At 46.7% G+C, this 25,305-nt stretch overlaps 1 protein-coding gene across 1 annotated transcript in view; it reads right to left on the reverse strand.

The window, feature by feature from the left end:
• Positions 1-25,305, reverse strand: part of PATL1 (PAT1 homolog 1, processing body mRNA decay factor) — a 1,960,792-nt gene that overhangs the window by 1,377,217 nt on the left and 558,270 nt on the right. Inside the window, exon 4 of the mRNA XM_044084059.1 lies at positions 12,762-12,839. Within this exon, the coding sequence (XP_043939994.1) occupies positions 12,762-12,839 (78 nt within the window). The remainder of the gene's footprint in view (positions 1-12,761; positions 12,840-25,305) is intronic.

Consider the following 25,305-nt stretch of genomic DNA (forward strand, 5'->3'; position numbering starts at 1 on the left):
ACTCAAGCCCAAACACCCTAGCCCAAAAGTTCCTGGAATTCATAAACTCAAATGCCATGGAACAACTAGTCACCATCCCCACAAGAGGAGAAAACATACTTGATCTCATCATCACGAACATGGGAGCACAATGTTCAACACCGGAAGTATACCCCTCACTGGTGAGATCAGATCACAAACTAATCTCGCTGGAGGTCCTCATCCCACCCCCACCTGAAATAAAGACCACAGTAAAGAACTTCTCGAAAGCCGACTTCACACTTCTAAAGACTAGTGTGGTCTCCTTTAAGGCCCCGAGCAGTGGAAAACAGTACTCAAGCCGCTGAATTACTTACAAATGCCTTCTACCAGCACCTGCAGGACTGCATGGATAAGGCAATCCCAAGCAAAACAAAGACTCTTTGTACCAAACGCAAGCGTCAGTCTGGTGGACCCCAGCCATAAACAAACTCTACAACAAAAGGAGGAAGCTACTACAAGATAGAGCAAAATCCTTAAAAGGTAAGACACCTTTGATCACTATAAGTAAAAAACTAAGAGCTCTCATAAAATCATCCAAAGCAAACTTTGAGAGAAAAATAGCTAAAGACTCAAAAGACAATCATAAGGCCTTCTTTAGCTATGTTAGAAACCTGGAAGGAAACTCCCAGATATGCTCAGAACTAGTTCAAAATGATGTGAAGATTACTGATCCTACAGACATTGCCAACATACTGGCTGACAGGTTCAGTGCAAACTTCTCCCCTCCCCAAAAGGAGAGATATCTATACCAAACGAATGTAGCCCCCCCAAACATCTCTAACGCCCAAGTGAGAACTGCTCTCTCCAAAGCAAAAAACACAGCATCCATGGGACCTGATGGTGTCCCCGGCTGTGTGCTCCACGAACTCAGAGGAATTAAACCCACAGCTAGGACAGCTGTTTAATCATAGTCTAACCTCTGGATGCATCCAGGGTGGCACTGCGACTGTGGTCCCACTTCACAAAGGCGGTGCCTCCACCGACCCTGGAAATTACCGGCCCATTAGCTTGACAAGCCTTATCTGCAAAGCCATGGAGAGGATCATAATGGATCTCATAAATAAAGACATAGGGAATTTGCAGACTTTGGATCCAACCCAGTTTGGCTTTGTCAAAGGCAGATCATGCCTTTTAAACTTGGTTGACTTTTTCGAAACAGTCACCAAAGCCATTGATGAGGGAAAGGCAGTCCATACAGCCTACCTCGATCTGGCGAAAGCCTTCGATACAATATCCCACTCAGGTATCACTGAAAAACTCATCAGCTTAAATGTTAACCCATACATCACAAGATGGGTTGCAAACTGGCTGAGTGACAGAACCCACAGGGTCAGAGTTGCTGGCGCCATGTCAGATTCAAAGCCTGTCACAAGTGGTGTCCCACAGGGCTCAGTCCTGGGCCCACTCTTGTTTGGCATCTACTTTTCCGAAGTACAAGCAAACACAGGAGGGTTATGGCTGACAAAGTTTGCAGATGACTGCAAACTGGGCCGTGGTAAAACACATCTGACACAGATATCCTTCAGAAGGGTCTCACAGAAGCGGATAACTGGTGCCAGAGCCATGGCCTAAAGTTAAATGCCAAAAATGCATAGTCATACCCTTCGAAAAACAAGGTTACCCCTAGCTACCATATAGTTGGCAATCCACTGAGCACAGAAGAAGTTATCAGGGACCTGGGGACCCAGGTTGACAGTAGCCTGTCATTTGACACCCATGTAGCTAAAGTAGTTAGGAAGACCTTCTACATTGCCCACCTTATCATGAAGGGATTCACATCTAGATCAAGGGAGGTCATAGTCTCCCTATACTCATCAGACCAATGATTGAGTACAATGCCCCATTCGGAATGTATCTGACCCGACACTTGCAGCAGCTGGAGAGGCCACAAAGTTCCTCACCAAAAGGATAAAGGGTCTCAAAAATCTGTCCTATGCTGCCCGACTGAAAGAACTCCAGCTCTATTCAGTAAACACCATTGCTCAGAGGTGACCTGTGCCTGACATACAAGGCCATGTCAAACCCAGATTTGATGAATATGCTTCACCTCAAAAAATCTAGATCCGTCAGAGCCACAAGGGCAGGAGACTTAAACCTCGACACGGCTATTAATAGGACGTGCTGGAGGGATAGATTCATCACCCAAAGACTCCCTATGCTGTGGAACAAAATCCCAGTATATGTGAGGCAGAGCACCTCGCTGGCCTTGTTCAAGAGAAATCTTGACCAATGGATGGGAGATCGCAGATATACCCCAGGGATTACCTCAGTGTCACTGCTCGACAGAGGCACAGCAAAATAATGGGTATAGTTCCCCATACTAAAGGGGTGGCGTAAGCCACAAAACTATGGGCTAGGCTTGTAAATGCCCTCGGGCAGATAGCCTAGTATGAACCTATGAACCTATGATCTACAGACATTGGATCCTACCCAATTCGGCTTTGTCAAGGGCAGATCATGCCTCTTGAACTTGGTCGACTTTTTTGAAACAGTCACCAAGGCCATTGATGAGGGTAAGGCAGTTCACACAGCCTACCTTGACCTTGCAAAAGCTTTCGACACAATACCCCACTCGGGTATCATAGAAAAGCTCACCAGCTTAAATTTAAACCCATATGTCACAAGATGGGTTGCAAACTGGCTCAAGGACAGAACCCACAGGGTTAGAGTTGTTGGTGCCATGTCAGACTCAAGCGGTCTGGCGGTGTCCCACAGGGCTCAGTCCTGGGCCCCCTCTTGTTCGGCATCTACTTTTCATAAGTGCAGGCAAACATAGGAGGATTGTGGCTGACAAAGTTTGCAGATGACTGCAAACTGGGCGCCATAGTTGAACATCCATCAGACACAGATATCCTTCAGAGAGGTCTCATAGAAACGGATAACTGGTGCCAGAGCCATGGCCTTAAGCTAAACGCCAAAAAATAAGAAGTTATGTACCTACCATAACGTTCCATGTTAGTTGTCTTCTCTCGCCTTCTTTCTTGCTTGATGGGTTCGGAGCCGATCCTCGGCTCCATTCGTACTGCTTTAGCTCGAGAACTCCTTTTACCAGCTCGAGGCAGCCCCATATCCCATGATGCAAGGCGGTAAGTACCCAGATCTCGTTTGTTGACAAAGGGCAATAACACCAAGCATAAAATACTTCCCAAAGGAAGAAGAAACTTACAGATGGAAAAAGGACCAGGTCTGAATGGTCTTTAGTATAATAGTTTCTTATACAAGGTCTGTCCAGGCCAGGGGAAGGAGGGAGGGTGCAAGAAAGAAGAGAAGACAACTAACATGGAGCGTTATGGTAGGTACATAACTTCTTAATGTTAAGTTGTCAATCTCGCCTTCATTCTTGCTTGATGGGACCGTCCTAGCACCTCTATCCTGGGTGGCTCAATGGAACAAACTCTTGAGGACTGTAGAGCCAAAACTGGCTCTGTCCCTGGAGGCCAAGTCCAATTTGTAATGGGAAACAAAAGTGTGAGGAGTGGCCCAAGTGGCGCTGCACAAATAGTGTCCAAAGGAAGTCTAGCTTGAAAAGCTGTAGAAGTAGCTAAACTCCTAGTTGAATGTGCTTTAGGTTTTGAGCACAGCTGTTTTCCCTGAGTATAAATTTCAGTGATGACCGAAGAAAGCCATCTGGACAAAGTCACTTTAGAAACAGGAAGGCCTTTTTATTATCCACATAGGAAACAAAAAGTTGATCAGATTTTCTAACTTTTTGTTCTGTCCAAATAATATCTAAGTTGACGGTGGGCGTCAAGATAATGTAGCTTTTGTTCAGCTCTATCTGAATAGTTAGGAAAAATACAGGAGATCAATGGATTGATTCAGATTGTTCTTTGAAGCGACTTTAGGTAAAAGGATGGATTAGTTCTCAAAGATACTCTGTCTTTGTGAAAAATCAAATAGGGGGTCGAACCGAAGAGCATGAAGTTCAGACACCCTCCTGGCAGATGTAATAGCCACTAGGAATAAAGTTTTCCAAGAAAGATATTTCAGGGAACAAGAAACAGCTGGCTCGAAGGGGAAGAATCAAGGATGTCAGCACTAAATTTAGATCCCACTGAGGAGGAGGATTCCTGATTGGAGGCTTTAGTAGGAAAATTCCTTTCAAGAAGGCCCTGCAGAGCCTATGGGACATAATATTATGATCTGCTATCCCGACATGAAAATTAGAAATAGCAGCCAATTGAACTCTGACTGTGGAAGAAGAGGAGCCTGCATGAAAAATCTCTGCTAAGAAGTCCAGAACTGCCTGAACAGGGGCAGTAAAAGGATCAATATTTTGGGCCTTAGCCCAATAAGAGAAACGTTTCCACTTGCTTGTGTAAATCCTCCTGGTAGAGGATTTTAGTGAAGCTACTATGATGTCTCTAACAGGGTTAGAGATCAAAGGAAGCCTGGCTAAGGAAGGAAGTGGAGCAACCATGCTGTGAGGTTGAGAGAAGGGATTGACCGGATTGGTGAATCAGTAGATCTGGCACTGGGTCCAGATGCCACGGCTGCACCAAAAGGTGATGATGGAGGAACGGGAACCAAACTTGTCGAGGCCAGTAAGGGGCAATGAGAATCAATTTGGCTCTCAAAACGGTAGCTTTCTGGATCACCTGAGGGATCAGAGGAAATGGAGGGAAGGCATAAAGAAGTCCCTGGGGCCAATCCTGGGTCAGAGCGTCTCTGGGGGATGGCCTGATAGAGGGAAGAAGCTGAAGAAGTCTGGACATTTGCTGTTTTGGGGAGTAGCAAAAAGATCGCAACATGGACGACCCCATTCCAGAAAAATCTCTTCCGCTATAGATTGCTTGAGAGACCACTCGTGAGGCATGAGGATAGCTCTGCTCAATCTGTCCGCTATAATGTTGGTTTTCCCAGGGATATGCGTTGCTACCAGAAACCGATGAGAGGAGATCGCCCATTGCCAAAGTCTGAGCGCTTCTCGACACAAGGGGTAGGACTTGGTTCCGCCCTGTTTGTTGATATACCAAACTACAGACATGTTGTCTGTGTGGACTGCAATTGTCCCTACGGGAAGAAAGTCGTTGAAGGCTTGCAAGCGTTAAAAGCACTGCTCTCATCTCCAGGACATTTATGTGCAGATGGTACTCGAGCGGTTGCCACGTCCATGAACCATCCTGCCCTGATAATGACCCCCCCCACCCGATCAGGGAGGCATCCGTGGTGACAGTGGCTATCGGGGACGGAGGTACAAAGCACCTGCCTTGGTGAACCTGAGATGATGTGATCCACCAAGCAAGATGTTCTTTGCATGTTTGTGTCACCAGAATCTGGTGACGCATTGGAAGTTGCTGGTATGACCACTGTGTGAACAGCATCCACTGAAGAAGGCATGTAGAATCGAGCCAGGGAAGAAGTGTAATGGCCGCAGCCATGAGACCTAATACCTTCAGAACCATTCTGGCCTGTATTTTCTTGCTGGCCAGAATGATCCTGACATGAGTCTGAATGTCTGAAACTCTTTGTTCTGTAACGGTAGCTGACATCCGAACAGTGTTTAAGTTTGCCTATGAAGGTAATAGACTGGCAGGGCAATAAGGATGACTTTTGAAGTTGATTGAGATGCCCAAATGAGAACAAAGGCCTATTGTGTAATCCCTGGCTTGTATAAGCTGATGCCTGGTGGTGGCTGACAGGAGCCAGTCGTCGAGATCTGGAAACACCTGGAATCCTTGGCGTCTCAGGTGAGCCGTAACCACTGCCATGCATTTGGTGAACACTCTGGGGGCTGTAGTGAGACCAAAGGGCAGGGCTCTGAACTGGAAGTGACTGGACCCCAGCCGGAAGCGGAGAAATCTCCTGGAGCGTCTGTGAATTTTGATGTGATAGTACGCATCCTGAAGATCTATTGAGCACATCCAGTTGTCCTTCTGTAAGAAGGGCAGAATTGACTGAAGAGTGACCATTCGGAATCTTGTCTTCTTGACAGACTTGTTGAGTCTGCTGAGATCCAATATTGGTCTCCAGTCTCCCGTCTTTTTGGGGACCAAAAAGAACCTTTAGTAGATTCTGGGCTCTGAATGGTCTATTGTAACTGGCTGAATGGCTCTTTTTTGCAGTAGTTTTGCGATTTCTAACTCTGCAATGTCATCTGGAAGGGAATTTGAGGGGAAAGGACTTTCCTCGAAAGGAATTATGTAACCCTTGGATATGATCGACTGTACCCATCTGTCTTGAGTGAGGGAATGCCAGGCTTCTGGGTACAGTGATAATCTTCCCCCGACTGCCTCCAAGGAGGGACAGCCGGGCAACACCTCAGGGATGCTGAAAGGGCTTGTCAGAGAGAGGCTCCCTGTTTCCCTGGTTTTGGACCCCTCTGCCTCTAGAGCGTCTGTTATTGTTACCCCTCTGCCTCTAGGGGTAAACTGACCACGTGAATCGGCGTGACTCCTTGGGATTTCGGAACCACATCTTCCCGCCCTTCTGTCCTTTGGGATAAGGCCTAGAAGGGGTGGAAAAACGGACTCCAACAGCAGAAAGAGTCTTGCCGTCCTGCTCGCACCTGGTCAAGGTTTCCTTCACCTGAGGGCCAAACAAAGCTGACCCATCAAAGGGAGAATTTGTGAAGGGCGCCTTAAAGGGATCCATAAAATCACATAGCCGCATCCAGGCTTGGCGTCTAAGAGCCACACCTGTGCCTGCGGCTCTACTCGCTCCATCCGCAGCATAAGATATTAGCCGCATGGAGGAGTTAACGGAATTGAGGGTTCCTAGCTGCGAAGCAATCTTTTCTTGAGCCCCTGCAGCTGTAGGATCCTGAACTACTTCTCCCAGCTCCTTCAGGATATCCCTTTGGAGTCTGGTGAAGTGACATAGGTAATTCAGCGAACGCATAGCAAAGGTCGCTGAGGAAAACATCCGCTTACCGTACATATCCATGGTCCTAGAGTCCTTATTAGGAGGATGGACGGGCACGGAAGGATCTGCAAGTTCCTTTTTGGTGGCCACAGCCACCACCATGGCATCAGCGGGGACACCCTTGGTAAGGAATTGTTTGTCACTCGGGGCAGTGATAAATTTAGAAGGCCTCCTAGGGACTGGCTCTACAGAGTCAGGAGCTGCCCACACCTTTCGTGCAATAACCTGCATAAGGGGGTCGAAAGGCGGAGACACCCAGGAGGTGGAGGGCCGAGATCCAAACGCCTCTAGGTATACTGACTCATCCTCAGAGGGATTGTTGGTGGGCCAGTTTCCCCTCTGTTTCAGAAGTTCTAGGATGTCTGAGAAGGAGACATCCTCAGAGGGGGATCTAGGGGATCCCTCTGACTCATCAGTCAGTATCCGAGTGACAGACTCGGGGGAGTCTACATGCTTCCTCTTACAAGTCCTCTTCCTAGGAGGATCTCCCGAAACATCAGGAGAATCCTCGAAGAGGGGAAATTCCCAATGGGGAAACCTGAGGCGGAGGATCTCTGGGTCCTGTAGCAAGAGAAGTGGCAGAGATGTCAACAGGTACTATAGAGGGAGGAGCTACGGGAACAGACTGCTGACTGATACCAGTGGCCAGTACACTCTTCATCACCTCGAATGCTCCCCTCCCAGACAGGTCCGAGAGAACCCGCTCCGAAGAGCTAGGAACTCCAGGGACCACTGAAAGGGAAGTCTCCGAGGCAGATGTCGGAGCCGAACTCACCAAGGCCGAGGCTCCAAGGGGAAGAGCGGGTTCGGACAAGGGTCCGATGCCACTCACCCCCTCGGAGGAGACCATGGAAGCCCGACCACCGAATCCCTCTAAGGAAGGTCTCGAAGAGGAGATAAGAGTAGAGGCTGAAGGAACAGAAGGGGGTATCCGTCCTCCAGCCGTAGCAGTAACCATGCCTGAAGACTCCAACTCCAAGCTCTGGGGTAGAGTTGAAGGAGGAACTGTAACGGGGTGTGGACCAACAGTCGTCTGCTGAGACGGACTGTGTAACATTTGGGCCAGTACCTGTGACTTGAGTAATCTACTGACCACTCTCTCTAGGTCATGATCTGACAACCTGGATGACCTTGAAGATCGGCTCCGATGGCTCCGTTCCGATAGAAGAGGTGAAGGCGGGGCCGAAAGTATCGGCTCCAAGGAAGGAGACCCCCCCCTCTTCCTGGAATGAGCCATCGGAGCCGATACTATAGATCCCGTCGGAGCCGACTTCGGAGCCGACAGGAAGCTCGATGTATCGGCTCCAGCGGAGCCGATACAGCCACCAAAGTAACGGTGTCGGAGCCGATCGGGCCGACACGATGCCTGTGCCACATGGGTGTCGGAACAGATCGGAGCCGACATCGAAGTGGACAATACAGATTCGCACCGATAGCCATCGGTGCGAAAGCTGTCAAGCCAGAATCGGCTCCAGCGGGCCGATCTCGACTCAATCGAGTCGGAGCCGAGGCCGCAGGCTTAGATACAGAAGCCTGGGCCTTGGCAGGTTTTGCTGATTTTGGTGGAGCCGACTTAGCGGAGAGCCCTCCGGCAAGAAGGCCCCTAAGAATCAGCTTATTACGTCTCTCCTGCAGGACTCTCTGGCTGAAGGAGTGACAAATAGCACAGGAGTCCTGCAGGTGAAGAGGGCCCAGACAATACAGGCAAGAAGTGTGACCGTCTGTCAGAGACATCTTCTGACAGCACGAGTCACACTTCTTAAAACCTGAGACCCTCTCCTTTGACATGGTGCCGAAAAACACAACACACACACACACCAGTCAAAATTAGCAAACAAAATACCAAAAGGTATTCTATAAAAAACCCACACACACACCCTAACAGGGGGGGGATGGGATAGGGAAAAGATTGACTAACAAAAAATTAAAGGAGACAGGGAATTTCTGTCAGAAAGGGTAGAAATATAAACTTAAACTATCAATAAAGGAGTTTTAGACTAAAAAGGGGCTTAAATATCACAAAAGTGAACAACTTACCAGGAGCTGGTAAAAAGAAGACCTCCTAAGCGAAGCGGCAAACGAGATCTGGGTACTTACCGCCTTGCATCATGGGATATGGGGCTGCCTCGAGCTGGTAAAAGGAGTTCTCGAGCTAAAGCAAGTGCCGAGTCGGAGCCGAGGATCGGCTCCGAACCCATCAAGCAAGAATGAAGGCGAGATTGACAACTTAACATTGTATAGTCATACCCTTTGGTAAAAACAAGGTAACCCCAAGTTACCACATAGGTGGCAATCCATTAAGCACAGAAGAGGTTATCAGGGACCTGGGGACCTAAGTTGACAGTAACCTTTCTTTTGACACTCACATTGCCAAAGTGGTTAGGAGGACCTTCTACATTGCCCACCTGATTATGAAGGGATTCACATCCAGATCAAGGGAGGTCATTGTTCCCCTGTACTCTTCACTTATCAGACCAATGATGGAGTACAATGCCCCATTCGGAATGTATCTTACCCGACACCTGCAGCAATTGGAAAGACCCCAAAAGTTCCTCACCAAAAGGATAAAGGGGCTCAAAAATATGCCATATGCTGCCCGACTTAAGAAACTCCAGCTCTATTTAGTCGCATACCGTCTGCTCAGAGGTGACCTGTGCCTGACATACAAGGCCATGTCCAACCCGGAATTAATGGACATGCTCCACCTCAAAAAATCCAAATCCATCAGAGCCACAAGAGCAAGAGACTTAAACCTCAACACGGATATAAATAGGATGTGCTGGAGGGACAGATTCATCACCCAGAGACTCCCTATGCTGTGGAACAGAATCCTGGTCCATGTGAGACAGAGCACCTCGCTGGCTCTGTTCAAGAGGAATCTTGACCAGTGGATGGGAGATCGTAGGTTTACCCCGGGGATCATCTCTGTATCACTGCTGGACAGAGGCACGACAAACTAATGGGTATAGTATTCTTCAACCTAAGGGGTGGTGAAAGCCACACAACTCTGGCTAGGCTTATAAATGCCCTAGGGCAGATAGCCTAGTATGAACCTATGAACCTATGAAAGAAAGAGAGACAGAGACAGTCACCCTATCAGCTCGGTACATGGATACTGTTTCTCTTCCTTGTTGCAATAAAGGAAGAGGATAACACTTCCACAGCATTCTGACCCTCCCACCCTTGCATTTTTTTTTTAATCAGCAGCACTGACTGCCTATGCAAGCTTGTGGACAGTACCCAACATGTAAAACTATACACTTCCCAGTTTCTATGCTATGTTATGCAGGTGTACAGAAATTCCTCTGTTAAAGTACGTAAGAAAGTAAACAAAGAAAGTTGGGGAGTTTCTCCCTTCTTTTAATTCCAAGACAAAGAAATTAAAATTTAGTAATTTGCAGGTAGGTTTCTGGTACCTAAATACTAGAACCATACTACAGGGAGAAAAGAAACCTAAGGGTCGAGTTCCTCTAAGTTGGGTTTGTCTAGATGTAAACTAAAGAATCTATACTATACAAATTGTTTTGATTTGTATTTTACTTCGTTAACTGCACACTGGAAAATATGAAAAAAAAAAAGTTCCTGTCTTCTAACTACCATCATGAAAAGTCTCTAACGTGTGTTCATTACTACTTAATGTTTGTTTTTATTGACTACTAAGAGTGTCTTTAACTTGTTACACACACGACAGTGGTATGCCAGCCACAGTTGACTTGAACTAAGCTCAAATCCATGGATAAGCTCAGCTTTGGTTGCAATCTAGCTAATTAAAGAGCTAAGAATTAGTTAAGTTGCAACAGTTTTTTTTTCCTGGTAGAATGACTGCTAACTCAGAATGGGTCTACAGATTAAGGGTGCTTTTAGTTAGGTCCAGTCTATGTACCCGAGTACTGTAGTTGGCTATAACTCCAGCAAGTTTGGAGCCACAGTGCCAGGAGTAAAAAATGTAAACAGCTAGTTTTCGCTTAAAGTTGTCAATGTGGGAATATCTATGAGACACAGCACCTGAAGAACATTTCATAAAGAGGTTTGTGACTCCCTTGAGATAAGGGCCCTTTGCTGGAATGCCACCAGAGAGTTAGAGGACCTGTTTGAGCAATGAGGATAGAGAAAAAGATGGGGACAGAACCAAGAACACTACTGGCACCAAGATGGACAGTGCTGGCAAGATTCATCTTAGTACCAAAATAAAGACGCTGATAAGCCAGGTATGGGATACTTTACTTCAAAGAAAACAAACAGGGACTACTAGAAATAGTTGTATGTTTACGAGGGCAGACTGAGGAAAAGAATAGCTAGAGTACCAACAGAGTGATTATGACTCTGGTGTGGTGGTTGGGGGAATACAGTACAGTATCTGAGAGATGTATGTTAAAAAAATTCTGTTTACCCTTTCATTTCAATTGCAACCTAATATTGGACAGTGACATAATAGTGGCCATCTTCTGGTGGGGGGGGGGGTCAAGACAGAGGATATACGGTAGTTATGTGTTCTGGCTAGTCTATGAGCAAGCTTAAATGTAATGCTGATGATACCTTTATCAGGGGTGACTTTCATATCAGAAATGTGCACTTAAAAGTGTCTGTCTTATTTTCTGGGGATGGAATGCTATGTATGACCAGAGGGCAACTGATCCAGGCAAAACACTGCTTAATATGGTTGGGTTCGTGTGTGTGGGATGGTGGGGTATATTTGTCCAAGAGTAACATGTAGAAATTCCTATACTGCAGTCACTGTTTCCGTTTTCTTTCAATTTCCTCTACATCAGGCAATAGAGATGTGCACAGAAGGTGGCTGTCTTTTTTGGGAAGGTCTGGAAGCATCTTGTGCAATAAAGTATAGGGGCATTACTGCTGGCAAATAAAAATGAATTGGCTTGTTGGGGGGCAGTGAACATGTCTACCAACAACAAATCATAATAGTAAAATGTTACTGTAGATTTAAGTTTTTCATTTTCTTTTTAGTGAGAATTAACGTACAGAATGTGTCAGCCATTTTTTGGAGACATGAAAGCAAAGGGCAGTTATGATTGATCTGGTTTGTTGGAGGGACAGTATCTATCAAACAGTAAATTGGCTATTATATTTTACATCAGCTTCACAAAGGTGGTGCACTTTCTCTGCAGAGGCATACTCCACTGGGATGTATATGTATTTTCTACCCAAATATGTTTTAAGAGTACTGGTATCTATACTACGGGATGCCTTTTGGTAACTAAATACTGCTTTTTACATAAGCTAACAATGACAGCATTTCACAAGGCTTTTGTTGTCACAATTTATCTAGTTTCTACCTTGAGGTTACTTAAACATTTCTTTCAAAGCCTGGTGAAAACAAAGTGCAATAAATTGTCATTAGATCTGAAATTTGTTTTTCACGAGCCAAGGCAACACTTCTACTGCATATAGTGTGGCCTACTTGTACTCTGCGTTATATTACAATTTTTCCCTTTTTTCAATGTCAGTATACCTGTAGCTGTGTCCAGGTGAAAGGCATAAACCATTAGGAGTTCAAATGCCAGTATTCATTCATTTGAGCAAATGCTGGTAATGTCACAATGTGTGTTTGGCTGCAACTTGCTCAAGTCTAGAAAAGCCTCCCTCCCAGATGCTGTGGCTTGGCTTTAAATGTGCTCCAAGAGACTCTTGTGTTGGTTAGCATTCAGAAGTCACACACTTGTCCATCTGTAATACATGATCTGGTAGAAACAAGTGTTACAGTAAGATATTTTACACATGCACACACACTCATGGAAATAACTGCTCTTCTGCAGGTATGCACCAAAAGAACAGAATCAGACATGGGTAAACCCCTACTAATGACAACAAAATGTCAACATTATGCTTCCCATGTCTGTCAGGAAGATGTAGCTCACCTGTGGTAGAGGTGATGGCTGGATCCCACTGTAGACATCAGGACTATCCCAAATGCTAGAGCTTCGGAGTGACACAGGCTATAATAAAAAAAAGAAATGAGACAGTAACATTAAATTACAAACCCATTAAGTGGAAACTGATACTTCAGTAAGAAAATATAAAGCATTTCTTCCACAAGTAAAATGTATACATCATCTCTATCTATTGCAAGCAAACAAAAAGTAATAAAAAGCTGCCTCTGTATCTTCATGTCACCTTGGACCAATCCAGGTTAAAGAGGAAAAAAAAAATCTTGAGATTAGCACAAAACTTTGAAAGATTGCTGCTCACTGCTCCACCTCATGTTAGGGAGCATCAGTCCTACAAAAACAGCATGAAAAACAGTCAAATTCCTAAAGGATGGCCAGTAGGGCACATTCTCCAAATTGAGTAAAGTCCGCCACTCTGGTAGGCGAATATGGTCAAGTCATCACGTAAATACAAAACTACTGCTGTAGTACTGTCACTGCAGAGGTACTGCTTGGAAAATGGTGATACAGGTCATAATTAAAGGGTGGCAGGACAGAGAGTGGCACACAAAACAAAAAAAACAATGTGAACTGGGAAAGTTTATTTTTAATTAAAGCAAAAAGTTTGAAATGCAGTATTTCTAATAATCTAGTTAAAGCAATACAAACCATTTTGAATTGACATTATGAATTTCTGCCCATTACAGATATGTGTGCCAAATCAGGGCTGAAGTTTTGGTTCCTCATCCAGCTGGTGAAGTTAAACTAGAATTGGGTTAGAGAAGGGCAGTCCCAGGGATACATAGCCGTGTCTCTCTCAGGTCCTATTTATATTACAGCAAGATTTAAGTCTTTAGGACAAGTAATTCTGGTGCCATTTGTTTTGCAGACATGTGGGAGGTCCATAAAACTAGGGTCCGACCATGCCTTGTATATATGCCAGACAACAGCCTGTAGGAGACAGAATACAGGGATACAGCTTTCAGACAGTCTGCATATCACATATTATTTAAGTCCTGTATTCTTTTAATGATGAACCTTTGTAAAATAATCCAACTACCTGGCGTTGGTACAGAAACCGCAGCCTTCTGATCTTCCAGCACTGAAGGATTATGTGCTACATGTTGAGCTACTGAGACTGCGCAGTCCACTTTATGTCATCCTCTACTGCTTACTGCTAACAGTGACACACCAATACATCCATCACTTTATGGTTTCTCACTGTCTGAGGGAGGAAAAATACAAGATTACTGGACGTCACTCCCTGCTCAGAAACAAAAGCTGAACTAGTAGGGTGGTCATTATATAGCAGCGTCTTGCTCATAAGCTATATTAAGGACATCCGCTCTTCTGGTGTGAACACCACAAAATTTAGCTCCTAGGTCTCCATTAAAAGCTGCTTGCCTGCCAAAGTTTCACATTCTCCTTCCTACATGATGAAGGGAAAATATGCCCCTGGCTGCTGAACCTTCCCCTTTACCTACTGGGACCTTCCAACAACGTCACGAGATGAAATCTGAATGCCCCATCAAAGATTAACACCTTAAACCTGTGCAACTGTACTTCATTTGAACAGACAGTAATAGAAAACATTTAAAAATGAAAATTACGTACTTACCAGAATGATAGATCCATGTAGTCTGTTCTTCATCCAGTTCAACCTTTGGGTTTCCGGATCCAAATGGATTGGACCTTGGCACCTTATTCTAAAAGCTGCGGATCAGAGGCTCTGTCTTCTCCTCTACCCATAATTCCTTCCTCTACACTACACTACACTACCTGAGATAGAGTTTGCAGAACTAAACTTGTACAATGATTTGCTTATATAACTGAAGGAACCTTTTAGGTGTTCCAGTTGATAAATATGTTAAATACCACAGTAAGGAACAAAGGAAAAAATTTTAGCAGACAGGGTCTAGGTGAGGACTGTTCAGCCACTAGAAACAGTCAGTGACAATAGTGCAAGAGGGGAGGAGAGAGGGAAGTTGAACAAGACAGAGAACAGAGAACACAGATCTATTTTTATGGTAAGTACATAACTTTCGCATCAGATGTCGGCTTTTATCGGATTCAACCTCTGGGACAGATACCAAAAACTGCTTATTACCTGGGTGGTATCAAGCAAGGACTTTCTTGAGAATGGTGGAACCAAATGAAGAACATGCTCATCCAATTTGTGAAGAGCCAAAAAGGTATGCGTAGTTGACCAAGTTGCTGCTGCACAATAGTCACTGATGGGCAAGCCTATTCATAAAGGCAGTAGAGGCAGCTACTGCTCTTGTGGAATGAGCTTTGGGTTTTGCTTGGAAGGGTAAGGCGTCTTTATGTATATACGAATGACACACACTGATAACTCTCTCAAGAGTCACATTAGAGACCCTATACCCACTTTCACTCTCAAAAAATCCACAAATAGGTGATCAGACTTCCTGAAGTCTTTTGTTCTGTGAAGACAGATGTCCATCGTCAGCTCAGATGCTAACATGTGTAAAACATTCTCCTTTACTTGAAAATGTGAGGGGAAAAAAAAAACACTGGGAGATCAACATATTGACTCAGATTTGCTTTGGATGTCACCATGGGAAGGAAATATAAGATAGGTCTCGACAACACCCTAACTTTGTGGAAAACCAAGTAAGGGGGTTTAAAGGAAAGAGCATGTAGTTCTGAGATCCATCTGGCTGAAGTGACTGCAACCAAAAACTCTCTTCCACAAAAGAAATTTCAAAACCACTGAAGATGCCAGTTCGAAAGGGGGTTGAGAAAAGGCTTGGAGGAGAAGGAAAGTAATATCCCAAGGAGGCACCAGGTCCCTGAATGGTGGCCTTAAAAGAAAGGTTCCCTTAAAGGCTGTGACGTCCTCACTCTGGGCCAGCAATCAAGGAGCCTGAATCCTCAACACTGACACTGGAGAGAGACATTCACTTGAAAGAAAAATGGATACACCCAGTGCTTCCATATGCAGTTCTCTGCATCAAGCACTATTTCCCTTAAGAGCACATAAAGGGAAAACTCGGTCCTGGGTCCATGTTTCTCTGTCGTCCTCCCTCCAGATCCCCAATAAGATTCTCCACTGGCACAGCTGTAGGGTTGAGTCCACAGCTGAGTGTCCAAGCCAAGTCCTCCAGCACCCTCTCTATGAAACCAGTGCTTTGTGTCCCTGCTCCAAGTAGTTGACATGCACACACTATGGGATTTGATTTGCGCACAAACACACACCTGGGAAAGGCTGGCACTGATTTACTAGCTATGTCACCTTCTGCCCAGAATATAAAGTAGTTACACAGTAACCAGACAGTCCAAAGCCAACTCCAAGTCTCTTACAAGGGTACCCAATTGTTCTGAGTGAAATAAGAAGTTATGTACTCACCATAACGTTCCATCTGAGTAGGTATCTTCATTTGTCTGCAACCTTAGGGATACGGATCCGATCTCGGATCCGAGCCGGCAACTTCTTTCACAGCATAGATCCGAGCTCCTAGCTCCTCCCTTTACCCATAATCCCCTTCCAACCCTGACTGACCTCAGATCAAGTTTTCCCCATAGCACAGCTAATACTGTGTCCCAGAGGGAACTAATCTAAAGAACCAAGTAGGATCATATTGGTCGGGGGGATGGTTGCAGACAAATGAAGATACCTACTCAGATGGAACGTTATGGTGAATACATAACTTCTTAATCTGAAGTAGGAACTTCATTTGTCAGCAACCTTTGGGACAGAGTCCCCAGCTACCTAAATCTTGGGTGGCCTTCATGGAAGAATATTCCGGAGCACCGCAGAGCCAAAGACGCCCTACCTCGGGAGACAATATCTACTTTGTAGTGGCTGATAAAGGTATGAGATGAAGCCCAAGTGGCTGCGGAACAAATGTCATCCAGAGAAACCCTAGCCTTGAAAGCAGCCGATGTAGCAATGGCCCTAGTAGAATGAGCACGGACTCCCTGAGGTGCAGGCCTTCCCGAGCTCTGATATGCTAAGAGAATACAACTAGATATCCATCGGGAGAGGGTAACTTTAGAAACCGACTTGCCGAAGTTGTTTTTGGCAAAGAAGACAAACAACTGATCGGATTGCCTATGACCAGTAGTTCGATGAACATAAAAACTTAGTTGTCTGTGCACGTCTAAAGAGTGCAGCTTATACTCTCCTTTGTTTTGAAAGATGGGGAAGAATACTGGAAGATTAATAGATCGATTAATGTTAGCTTCCGAAGATACCTTAGGTAGAAAAGACGGATTGATCCTGAGGTGAACTCTGGGTGGAAGACCAAATATGGTGGTTTGACACAGAGAGCCTGGAGTTCCGAGACCCTCTTGGCTGAAGTTATGGCCACCAAAAAGGCCGTTTTCCAAGAGAGGTATTTAAGATCAACAGTAGCCGCCGGCTTGAAAGTGGGGCTAGTCAAGGCCTGTAAAACTAAGGATAAATCCCATGGAGGTACCACCTCTTTGACCAGGGTTCTGAGGAGGAAGGTACCCTTAAGGAAGGTCTTACACAGTTTTGAAGTAATAAGCGGGCCTGACTCCTGCCCTACATGATAGTGTGAAATTGCTGCAAGTTGCACCTTGACCGTGGAAAAACTAGCCCCCTGGTGAAAAAGAGAAGTTAGAAAATCTAGAACTGACGCTACCGGCTCCGTAAAAGGATCTAAATGACGGTGCTCTGCCCAAATGGAAAAACGTTTCCATTTACTCCGATAGACCCTTCTGGTGAAAGGCTTGTGAGCTGCTACTAGAATGGCTTTGACTGGTGATGAGATTCCGGGAGTCCTAATCAGGAGTGGAACTGGAGCAACAAAGCCGTCAGCTTTAGGCTGGCCAGGTTCGGAGTCAGGAGACCCAGGGGGTGTGAAATGAGATCCGGGAGGGGATCCAGAATCCAGGGCGGATGAATCAGGTGAGACCATAGGTAAGGGAACCACGTCTGACGAGGCCAGAATGGGGCAATGAGGATCATCTTGCTCCCCAACTGACTGGCTTTCTGCAATAGTTTTAACATCAGGGGCAGAGGCGGGTAGGCATAAAGCAGACCGGGAGGCCAAGCATGAACTAGAGAGTCTCTCGGGGACTCCCCCGGAGGGGGGATCAGAGCGAAGTAATCGTTGCATTTGGTATTTGAGGGAGAGGCAAAAAGATCGCAACAAGGTCGCCCCCATCGGGCAAATACTTGCTCTGCCACTAGAGGACTGAGACACCACTCGTAAGGAGTCAGGATAGTACGACTGAGCCTGTCTGCTAAAATGTTGGACCGTCCCGGAATGTGCGTTGCGATGAGAAAGCGGTTGGTGGATATCACCCATTCCCACACTCTCATGGCCTCGCGGCAGAGAGAGTAAAGACCTGGTTCCCCCCTGTTTGTTGATATACCAGACGACTGACATGTTGTCCGTCTGTACCGCAATCGTCCCCCCCAGAAGAGGGTTGTGAAGTGCTTGCAACGTCAAAAGCACCGCCCTCATCTCTAGGATGTTGATATGCAATGAGGTCTCTGTCGTTCCACGCGCCTTGGACTGCTCTGCCCGAATAGTGCCCCCCCTCACCCCAAGCGAGAAGCGTCCGTGGTCACTGTGGCGACTGGCGGAGGCAACGAGAAGGGGCGTCCCATGTGGAGATTGGAGGACTGGAGCCACCATACGAGTGACCTTCTGCAAACCCTGCTTAAGGGAATGGGATAAGTCAGGGGATTGCGATATAGGGACCATTGTACTTGGAGGGTCCACTGTATGACCCTCATGTTCAGCCGGGCCAATGGCAGCAGCGGAATTGCCGCCGCCATGGACCCTAGAGCCCTCGGGACCAATTCCGCCGAAGGAGCTAGAAGTTGAAGGATGGCCTCCATGTGCAACCGCAGGTTCTGAAGCCGATCTGGAGTCAAGAAAGCAAGTATCAGTTTGGAGTCCAACCTCGACCCTATGAAATTCAATACTTGTGTAGGAGCCAGGGAGGATTTGGCCATGTTGATGGTCAACCCTAAGAGTGGAGCTAGATTGAGGAAGTAATCCCTGCATGAGCAAAGAAGATGCCTTGTTGGGCGGTAAGGAGCCAGTCGTCCAGGTACAGAAAGACCTGAATTCCCTGTAGTCTCAGATGAGCCGCTATCGCTGCCAAGACCTTGGTGAACACCCTGGGGGCTGAGGTGAGACCGAAGGGAAGGGCCCTGAACTGGAAATGGCTGGCTCCCAGCCGGAAGCGGAGAAACCTCCTAGAGCGTCTGTCTACAAGAATATGATAGTACGCGTCCTTGAGGTCTATTGAGCACATCCAGTCGTTCTCCCTCAGTAGTGGGAGAATAGATTGCAATGTGACCACTTTACTTTTGGTACTGCCAGGTTCAAGAGAGAGGTCCAGGATGGGCCTCGCTTCCCCCGTCTTTTTTGGCACCAGAAAGAACCTGGAGTAAAACCCTGATCCGAGCTGATCTGGGGGGATGGGCTGGATGGCTCTTTTTTGTAAGAGCTGCTGAATTTCTGTAGCAGCCACCTCCCTCTGATTGGGTGGTACATCGGGGAGGCTTCTGGTTCTGGGGGTTACAAGAAAGGGAATTTGGTAGCCTCTGGATACAACACGAAGCACCCAGTGATCCGTTGTTATGGACTCCCACATTGCTAGGTGCCTCAAAAAACGTCCCCCGACTCCCTCCAGAGTGGAGCAGCCGGGTAACCCCTCAGGGGTTCTGCGCGGGCCTCTCAGAGAAGGGTTCTCTGGACCCAAAATTCCTGGGACCCCCTCTGCCTCTAGGGCGGCATCCTGCCTGTCCTCCTCTGCCACGAGAGGACTGGTTGTCCGGAGCAGACTTGGATTGATGCGATTTCCGGAACCACATCTTCTTCTGACCCTTTTGGTTCTTGGCAAAGGACCTCTGGGGAACAGAGAAGCGGACTCAGACAGCAGACAATGTCTTCCCGTCTTTCTCGCTCTGGACAATGGTGTCACGAACGGTTTTGCCAAACAATGCAGAACCATCAAAAAGGGCATTCACAAATGATGCCTTAAAGGGTTCCGAGAAGTCACAATGTCGGAGCCAGGCTTGCCTTCTCATGACCAGCCCGACTCCGCCTGCTCTAGCGGCTCCCTCAGTGGCATGAGACAAAAACCGCATAGAGGTGTTGGAAATAGAATGTAGGGTGGACATTCGGGAGGAGTACAGTTGCTTGTCCCCTTCCGACATGGACCCTGGGGGGGGGGAAGCAGCGTATTCTTTAATTAGATCCCGCTGCATACGAATGACGTGTGCCATATAGTTCAGGGCCCTCATGGAGAAGGTCGCTGAACTGAAGGCCCGCTTCCCAAGGCGGTCCATCGTGCGAGACTCCTTGCTCGGCGGATGAATTGTGGGGCTCTCCTGAGCCAACTCTCTCTTGGTGGCTGACGCCACCAACATGGCATCCACAGGGGGACCTCTGCTCCAATGGGTTCCCTCTGACGGGGGGCTCAAGATTTCGTCTGGGCGCTTGGGAACAGGCTCTACAGTGTCTGGCTCCCTCCAAGCCCTAGTGGCTATAAGATTCACCAAGGGGTCGGGGGGAGAGGGCACCCAAGAGGTAGATGGCCCTGCCTCGAATGCCTCTAGGAATACAGACTCGTTGGAAGAAGCCTTGGGGGCAGACCACCCCCCCCTGATTCTGAGCATTTCCATGATGTCTCCAAAGGAGACATCCTCGGGGGGGTGACCTTGGGGAGCCTTCCCCTTCATCCAAGTCCGTATCTTCAGTGAGGGACTCAGTGGTGTCCACGTCCCTCCTTTTGCACTTCGACTTGCGAGGAACCTCCTCGGGGGGGGGCTGTCCGAGGAGTCCTCACCAGCAAAATCCTGTTCCAATGGAACACCTAGAGGCGCTGAAGCAGGCTGCCTCGAAGGCCGGGTGAGGGGAGCCAGGACCAGCTGAGAGGGAGTGCAGGGGGGAGCCGAAGCCAGGACCGGAGGCCTAGATGCTCTCAACAGTACCCTCTCCACCACCGCAAAAGCCGAGGGGGAGCCGCTCTCGGACGGATCCGAGATAGACTCCCACTCGGATCCGAGGTGGGGATTGGACCCGGAGCCGAGACTATCAGATCCGAAGGACCCGCGCGCTCCGACCGGGATGGAGCTGAAAGCACACAGAGTCCCTTGGATATGAAGCTCGGCCCACGGCTCCGAGAGATCGGATCCGACAAACTCGAGGGAATCGTCGGAGCCGAAGTGCCTAGCACTGCCGGCTCCGACCCACCCCCGGATCCAACGCGGCTCGGCTCAGACAGCTCCGAAACAGGAAGGCGGGTCAGAGAAGGAGCGATAAGAGCAAAAAAGGGGGTCGAGCTCCCCCCCGGAGGGGGGGGGGGGAAGAGCACTCGCATCTGCATCTGGGCCTGGATGAACCTCATCATCCGGTCCATGTCCGCATCCGACATACTGAAGGTGGACCTCGAGGAGGCCACCGAGGCAGGCCTGGAGTGCCTCTTCGATGGGGACCAGGTAACCTCCTCCTCGGTCCCAGTGAGAAGCAAGAGGATCAGATCCGAGGAGGAGGCGAACCAGAAACCCTGGAGGGAGAAGCCCGTTTGGCAGGCGGGGCCGAGGAGGAGTCTTCGGCCCGCCGCTTAAGGTGCTTCTCCCTCCGCTTCTCTTTCCTGGCCTCCCTCACCTCCGAAGACAAAGTGGGAGGTTGAGTCCCGGTCGGAGGGAGGGAGGCAGGAGTGGCCGCTACCTAAGACTGGGTAACGGACACAGAAGTACTGGAGACCGGAGCCGGGTCTGGGGGCAAAAGGCCCGCCAGAACCAGCTTCGACCTCTGATCCTTAAGTGCCCTGGGGTTGAACGCAGCGCAAATCGCACAACCCGAGGAGAGGTGTTCAACCCCAAGGCACCTAACGCACCGAGTGCGGCCATCAGCCGGTGAAAGCTTGTGACCACACTCGGTGCATTTCGAAAAAAAATGGCTTTAGGGGCCTCCGACATCACTGAAAGGAAACACACTCGCTAGGCCCCTACACACTACACACACACCACACTGCAACCAGCAAGGGCAGGGAGGAGAAATAAAAATAAAATTAAGCTAGTTTAAGCTAAAAAGAAATAAATTAGCATTAAGGGAAACCTAAACACACACACAGACACTCGCTCAAAGGGAATACAAGAAAAAATTGAAAAACTTCTTTTCTCACAGAATCTGACCAAGAGCTCTGGAATCTAGCTGTTGCTTGAAGAGCGGCAAACTAGATCTGAGGTCAGTCAGGGTTGGTAGGGGATTATGGGTAAAGGGTGGAGCTAGGAGCTCGGATCTATGCTGTGATAGAAGTTGCCGGCTCGGATCCGAATCCCAAAGGTTGCTGACAAATGAAGCTCCTACTTCAGATTTAATATTAATACAAATGGTAGTGTTTGGCCAATGCGGTAAGCCTTTCAGGACTGGCTAGAGCTGTCACCAAATATATACAAGCACTCTCAGAGTAAAATATTCTCTGAAAGACCAGCCACAATGAAACGTTTAAATATATTTAATAATAATTAATAAAAGAACATAAAAATACTAAATATCTATTTACAATAAACAGAAGAGCTTTAACCACAGGAAATATTACAAACAATACAGGTGGAGATGTTCACACAGTTACAGAAAAACAATATTTAACTAAACTATTTATACTTTCCCAACTGATCTAAAAAATATTCCCTGATAAATTACTAGACCAAGGCAAGATGAAGTAGGTGAGGGGTCCTTCCTTGTCAGGTTACAAAAAGACTGCCATGAGACTTTAGTCTCGCCTAGTATTAAAATATAATTTTAGTGATGGATTACAGAAGGACATCACATACATCTGATAATCTGACTTCTGGTTCCTATGCAACCCTCCACTGCTAGAAAATGCCAGGATTTAGCACATATGGCAATACACACACACAAAGTTTTGCTCAGATCTGTTGCAGCTACTGGAAGACGTAAAACAATTTCAAACTTCTACCCTTCCAAGAAAGCAATTAGTTCTCCCCAAAGACAATGCAGAAAGCTTCTTAGTACAGACTTTTTGTCTCTGGCTGCATTGAGAATTGTAAGATACAATTTTTATGGCCTAAATTAGATGATTTAATTTCTTACCATCTTCTCTTCCAGAACCCTCTGTTAAAACATACCTATTGAATCAATTACAATACAGTCAGGACTCACTGTTGGTACATTTTTAACACAAACAAATATACAAATACATTTTTAACACAGGCATTTGTACAAACCAGTTTGATATACAAATTACAAAATTCTTTACAAAATTTCAGTTAGCTGTGCTGGCATATGTTACACATCCACTGCCTTATTTCTCCTGGCATAGTTGCAATACCTAACATAGTCAAAGACTTCTGAAATGTCTAAGGATGCTATAATAGTATCAGTTTGCCCAATGTGAAAATTAGAGATAGCAGTAGCAGCCATTTGCACTTTCATAGTTGAAGTCTAGAACCACTGTGAAAGAATTCTGATAAAAATTCCAAAATAGAAGGAATATGTACTGAGGAGAGCTCTAAACCCTTTGATAAAGCCCATGGAAAACCTTTTCCATTTACTATGGTAAATCTTCTTAGTGGATTATTTCAGAGAAGCTGAAAATAACGAACAGTCAAGTGCAGGAAGCCTGGCATGTCCAGCTGTGGTCAAAACTGGAGAAATCAAGTGGTCAATTTTATGGACTTCTGGTCCAGTGGAGGCAGTATGGATGGGTGACTCAAATGATTTGGATACTGATCCAACATCCATGCAGGATGTACTAGATGAGGCGATAGGAACAGGAATAATAATTACCAGAGTTTAAAAAGGAGCAACGAGGATCACTTTGGCCTTGTATTTTCTCACTTTCTGAATAAACTTGGTTATAAAGGGAATAGGAGGAAAGGCATATATGAGACCTGGGAGCCAATTGTAGACTATATCATGCTTGGTGACTGTCCCTGTTGCTGCATTTATTGTTTAGATATGAAGTGAACAAGTTGCAGCAAGGATGGCCCCAGCGGGTGAAAATCTGGGTTGCCACTCATTGGTTGAGGGACCACTCATGAGGCATCATAAGGGTTCTGCTCAGTTTGTCTGCTAATACAGTTTTGCCCCCAGGATATGCACTGCTATCATAAACTAATGAGAAAACATATCCCACCGCCACACTCTCGTGACTTCCTGACAAAGATGATCAGGTTTCCCCTTTTTTGTTGACATACCAGACTACTGCCATGCTGCCTGTCTGAACAAAATCACACTGCTCGTGAGAAAGCCCTGAAAAGCCTGCAACACTAGGACTGCTCTCATCTCCAAGACAGTGATGTGAAGATTCCCCTCTATATGTGACCAGGAGCCTTGGACTGTCCCCACCCTCCGGAAGGGAGGCATCCACAGTTATTGTCACTAATGGCTATGTCGGGTAAAAAGGACAGTCCTCTCCTTAACCAATGGAGAGGTTAGTCACCACCTTACTTGTTTCTTGCAAAACTGGGCGATACAAATTTTGGCATGGAAAAGATTAATGTTTGAGACTCACTGTATGGAGGGGGTCTACTGAAATACCATCATGTGGCATCTAGCTAGACAGACTAGCATAACGGTTGAAGACATTAAACCTAGTAGTCAGAGAACTGGTCTTGTTTGTGGGAATGGATGTTATATTACTTGGGTAGCAACTAGTCAGAGGGAAAACATCCTGGAAGTTGGTACCTTAACTAATTATAATGACGTGTTTTAAGTTACACCCTATGAATTAGATCTGCTAGGTTGGATGAAGCTGACTCGGACTGGCTGACCATAATTCACAAGTTCAGCATTAACTGGTACAGTGTTGTGGAAGTGGATCCCTGATTGAAGCCGTAAGGAGCCAGTTGCATAGATAAAAGAAAACCTAGATCCCTAACAGGCGAATGTGCATTGCCAATACTGTCATAACTTTGGTAAATGCCCTGGGGATGTAGTGAGACCAAGGGGCAGTTCTCTGAACTGATGGCAAATGGCTCCCAAACGGAAATGGAGAATCTCTGGATTGTCGCTTTATTTTCATGTGATAACAGGCAACCTGGAGATCTATACAGCACATTCAATCGTCCCTCCTCAAAAGACGTAGTATCAACTGTGCCACGAACATCTGGAATTCTGTCTATTTCACAAACTAATAGAGACGACTGGGTCCAAAACTGATCTGAGGTCCCTTGTTTTTTTGGGTACTAAAATGAACCTAGAGTAGATTCCAGACCAACTAGTCTTGGGGGAACCTGTTGGATGACTTTCCAGGCAGCTTGGAGATTTCTGCTGCTGTCTACTCCCCACTGACTGGGTGGAATGCTGGGAACCTTTTTTGCTGGTGGGTAAAAAAAAGGGAATCCAATAGCCTCTGGTCAGTATCTTTAGCACCCATGCATCTGTTATGTCCTGCCAGGCTTGCAGGTGCAGGGATAAACACCCCCAGCTGCCTCCAAAGAATGACAGTCTGGCAACCTTTCTGGAGTTTTGGTAAACAGACTGCGAAAACCCTGACTATGCGGGTTGTATCAGCCTCTGGGCGACGTCCATTCAAATTACCTTACCTCTGC

Source organism: Protopterus annectens, chromosome 9.part0 (genome assembly GCF_019279795.1).
Source record: "Protopterus annectens isolate FY-2018-M chromosome 9.part0, PAN1.0, whole genome shotgun sequence".
Classification (NCBI taxonomy): Eukaryota; Metazoa; Chordata; order Ceratodontiformes; family Protopteridae; genus Protopterus; species Protopterus annectens.